General features: G+C 46.5%; 1 protein-coding gene across 3 annotated transcripts in view; it reads right to left on the bottom strand.

Annotated features, from left to right (window-relative positions):
* SERPINB1 (serpin family B member 1) overlaps positions 1 to 2,765 on the bottom strand; it is an 8,844-nt gene extending 6,079 nt beyond the window's left edge. Inside the window, exons 1-2 of one of the 3 annotated variants that reach the window (XM_027908654.1) lie at positions 2,677 to 2,765; positions 1,134 to 1,309 (exon numbers count right to left, since the gene is read on the bottom strand). In XM_027908654.1, coding sequence (XP_027764455.1) covers positions 1,134 to 1,301 — 168 coding nt within the window. In that variant the 5' untranslated portion in view covers positions 1,302 to 1,309; positions 2,677 to 2,765. Of the gene's footprint in view, positions 1 to 1,133; positions 1,310 to 1,798; positions 1,907 to 1,966; positions 2,539 to 2,676 lie in introns of those variants that run through there. The other 2 variants (XM_027908653.1, XM_027908655.1) reach the window with 2 other exon arrangements.
* Between the last annotated feature and the right edge of the window lie 1,781 nt (positions 2,766 to 4,546).

The following is a 4,546-nucleotide window of genomic DNA, read 5'->3' as shown; positions in this document are numbered from 1 at the left end:
GCACAGATGAATGGCTGAGCAAACACATCATGTAGGCAACTTACAATAAAGATATGATCACAGAAACAAACTTCTGTATGCTTGCAAACAGCCCTCAACAGTTACTAATCACTGCCTCCTTAATTAGCACTGTGTTCATAAGTAAAGTATTATGGTACAGGAACATGCCCTACTGAGGGTGACTGAGTTGAAACACATTTATTTCCCCCCAAGTTCCTTTTGCATGATTTTTGCTGTCAGTAGGTTTATCCTAGGTGGGGCTGTCAGTCTGATTATGTGAAATACGTTTCAAGTCTGTTTGAACAAGGAGCTAGAAAGTAATTTTATTGTCTTGTTGAGTAAGCACAGCAACACTCAACAGCATAAAACAGTTCCTGCTAAAGTCCAGAATACAAAGGTGAAATTATTCATAGGCAATGATGACTGCAATGAAAAGTCTCATACGCCCTTTTACAGGCGTTACCCTAACAGAAGTGCAAAAAATAATAGTGAGGAAGTTCCTTTTCCATGCCAGAAACACTATGTGCACCACTTTTCACTGTATAAGGAAGTTTTTTTTAAACTATCCTACCTAATCTAAGGCTATGATAAGGATAACCATGCAGGCTTAGCTCCTCTGAGATATCTTAGTGCCTAGCTGACTAAGATATCGATACTTCGGTAGCATCACCATGTATCATCATAGTTGTTACACTTTAAATATAAAACTATATTTTACAATTTTGTATTTTACAAAATACACAGTATTTTTAGCAATGAGAATACTACTAGTGACCTTTTGTGATAAAGTAATAGTTTGTCAAAATCTCTCATAAGGCCTTGCTGCTGGAAATTCTGATCAATTTAAAAGGAGACTGATTAATGTAATTACTTTCCTACTTCAAGAAATAACAAGTGAAATTAAATGAGCAACAAGGGCCATAGAAGATATAGAGAGAGGGCTCTGGAGCAGGGCAGGCAGAAGATAGCTAACTGCAGAAATTAATCTGAGGAAGACTCAGCGTGAGTGAAAGAAATCTTGTCATGGGCACATAAAAATAATGCCCTCTTTTCACCTCTCCTCCTCTAAAACACAAGCGTTTCTAATGTAAATAATATATAATATGAAATGATTTTATTTGTTTTTTACTAACCTTCAGCACCTGGGCCTCTGTGTTACCTTTGGCCCCCAAAAGCACCATGGCCAGAGCAGCAGAGACACTGACAGGAGAGAAGAAAACATTTCCTGTTGGGTTGGCCTCACTAAACCTTCTGAGCAGATCAAGTGCAAATCTGCTGTTGGCATTAGGCAGGTTCTCCATGGTTATAGCTGAAAAATAAAACAACTGATAAGGACCTTGGGAAACACTCTTCAAACACCTTGCCTAACCTTGTGTGACTCAGAGAGTAATGTCTGGATTAAACAGATGGCAGCTGTGGACAGAAACAGTAAGAATATAATTGTCAGTGCATCCTCTTCTTAAAAAAAAGAAAAATTACATTGAAAAAGCAGGGGATTTTAAAACTGTATATTCCAACCCTTCTTATCACACTAAAGAATCACTGAAAAAAATTCTTTGCCTTCAGATCTGAAATTTGAAGTCCGTGTGCTGGAAAGACAGCAAGTAGAAGTCCTTCAGCCTCACAGACACAGCATACGCCAGGGATCTCACTCCAGGAGCTTTTCCCCAACTCCTCTACCCACATCCTGCACAGAAGACATTTACACCGCTCAGGGGCATTCAGACTCCTTTCAGCAACCTGCCCATCTCATGGCACAAAAATCATACCCCTGAAAGGTGGTAATCCTGCCAAAGACCTTCAGCAGCGTAAAGCACCGCTGTCTTCTCCAGCCTGCGCTGCCGAGAGCGAGAGAGCTCCCTGCCCGCTGCATCCACGAACAGACACACCCGAGGCCCACCGGGGCTGGGCGACCCTAAAGGCTCGGGCAGAGAGCGCGGGGTTCTCAGAGCTGGAGGGGACGTACCGATCAGCGAAGGCAGAAGCGAAGCGCACAGCAGACAAAGCCTCAGGACTGACACTGCACGGTCAGAGCAGCGATTCATTTTGGGGAGATGCTCACGAGGAGGCCCTTGGAGCTGGGTGAAAGGTGCAAGGGCTGTATCATGCACAAAAAACCACCCAAAGGCCACTGGCAGTACTGCTGGATGCTGTACAGCCTTCCTGCTCTCCCTGCTCAGACGCCGGCTGCTCTGTGCTTGCTTGCAGCCGGACTGTCGCTGTGGCTGTTTCTGTCCTGGACCAACTGAGTGGAGGAGTTTACACCACAATTTTGTTTCCTGCACAGTCTTTCTACAGGAATTGCAGAATACCACTATCGGCTTCCTCCGACAGACGGATAAACAGCCGGTAGCTCTGCAACGTTCTTATCGAGCTCTATGCTAAAGAACGCCCACTAACATCTCTAAAATTATACGAACCCAAAGCGTACTTTCACTTTCGTTTACTTACACCTCCGCTCCGCGCAAGCCTTTCACCCAAACCAGCTGTTTTGCAGCCCCCACCCAGGCTGCCCGAGAAGCGTCCCCCACCCCGCGCGGTCCCCTCCGCTACGGGAGCGGAGAGGAAGAATCTCCTGGTCTCGACCCGTTACCGCCTCTTTCCTGTGGGATGCCCCGGGTGCCCCGGGGACGGAGGGAGCCCCGTGGCGCAGCTAAGGGCCGGCTGGCCGCCTACCTGCCGGGGCGGAGAGAGCGCAGCGGGATAGGATGGATCGGAAGGAGCCGAGCCTCGCAGTGACACCGCAGGGACATCCGCGGGGACCCCGCCGGGGCCGGGGCGGAGCGAGAGGCGGGGCCGCAGGAGTTACCCCACGGCCGCGCCCGTCCCGCTGCACACAGGGGAGGCTTGGATGTCTCGGAGGAGGAAAGGGGGAGCTTCGGGATGGGGAATAACCAACAAACCTCTCCTGCGAGAGCCGGTACAGGATCGAGGGGATTTTAGCCCTGTGGGACAAGCGCACCGCTGCCGCCGCCCAGAGCAACGCGTCTCTGTCTTCCCACCCTGCCTCTCTATTTACGCTCAAAATTTTAGGTCAGTCATCCTTGGGTTTTTGTTTGTTTTGTTTTGTGGCGCTTTTTTAACCCGATATTAAAGAAATTAAAAGCATGGAGGGTTTTCTCTGGCTTATTGCGATCTTTGTTCTTCAGCAGCCCTCGGTCTGGCCACCAGAACACACAATGCCCGTGTTGGTTTCGGGTGCACAGCACCAGCCCTTAAACTGGAGTGCATGACATGTGTCCAGGTGACGAAACTGTTCAGTGTCACTGCCCTCCTCTTAGAATAATACTTTTACTTTCTTCATCTGAGACAGCTGGGTTATGGTGCACTGAATTAAGGGCAGGGCCATCCTTTTGGATGAAAATCACCGAGCCATGATTTGAAACTGTGCAAAAAACCGAGAGGCAGCCTTGCACTCCTGCCCAGAAACAACCAATTGCCTAGGGAACCCTTTGCCAGAAAGCCTTCCAAGGCAACCCCATGAATCACCTCAGGTTTAAAAATGCAGAAAATCTCATGTTTAACAATGAATACAAAACAAGTTACATAGAAGCTAGTAATACTCTATCAAGGAACAAGCGGGGTTTTCTTATTCATACAACTGATTTTTAAAAAATGCACAATTTATGGTTGAAAAAAAAGGAAAAGAGTCCTATAGTGCTTTTATTATTTCAGAAACAGAAAGCACAAAACACAGCCCTCTCTCAGGAAAACTGTTTCAGCTCTATCATTGGTGTCATACAATTAATTACATTCATTGTTAAAGGACTAGAACCAGGAGACAGGTAATAAACCCAGCTGTCCTGTGGTGATGAAACTGAGGTTCTCACCCCACTAACACCCCATTAGGGCATCTGGTACAAAAACATACTTTCATTCCCATTCCTGCCTAAGTCCTTTCCAGTTATTAGCCAAAAGCCCATCTAGGCAGTGAGTTCAGCAACACCTGGAACAGGAGGCCAAAGACTCCTTTCACCTCTAGGGCAAGGCACTAAATGGATGAGATTGGAAGAAGAAAGGGGAGTGTAGCTAAAAATGTGCTCCAGCCTTCTCAGGAGAGCAAAACCTGCCACAGAACAAAATGCTGGAAGATTTGTTGTGACGGATGAAGAAGAGGAAGGGATGATCAGCAGTGAAATCCGGAATCTTTCTGAAGTAATTTGAGACAAGTCCTGCTGTGGCAGCAGCTGCTTCAGTGCCTTCTTCGTTGACTTCCACAAAGGACTTGTGAACCACTTCAGAGAGCACCAGCTCGTTGCCAGATGAGATTCCCGAGAAGTCTGCCTTCCCCAAGTCAAATGCATCAGGCATTCCCATGCTGCTCAGAATGGGTTTCAGGTCATAATTTTCTTCCAGCTTAAATCTGGGTAAAGACACCCTCACCTCCATTGAGTTCATCATTGCAGGACTGATCCAAGCTTTCAGCTTCTCATATGTAAGTTCTCTTTCCAGCTATAAAAAAATCCCAAATTTACATAATCAAAATAAGAAGAGAGCCAACATGACAGGCCAAAAGTAGCAACTACTGTCTTTGTTTACATAACAA

Source organism: Empidonax traillii, unplaced genomic scaffold (genome assembly GCF_003031625.1).
Source record: "Empidonax traillii isolate 1590-97213 ecotype Southwest subspecies unplaced genomic scaffold, ASM303162v1 scaffold1779:size62221, whole genome shotgun sequence".
In the NCBI taxonomy this organism is placed as follows: domain Eukaryota; kingdom Metazoa; phylum Chordata; class Aves; order Passeriformes; family Tyrannidae; genus Empidonax; species Empidonax traillii.
Note: the sequence above shows the minus strand (reverse complement) of the source record. Positions and strands in the feature narration are given on the sequence as shown.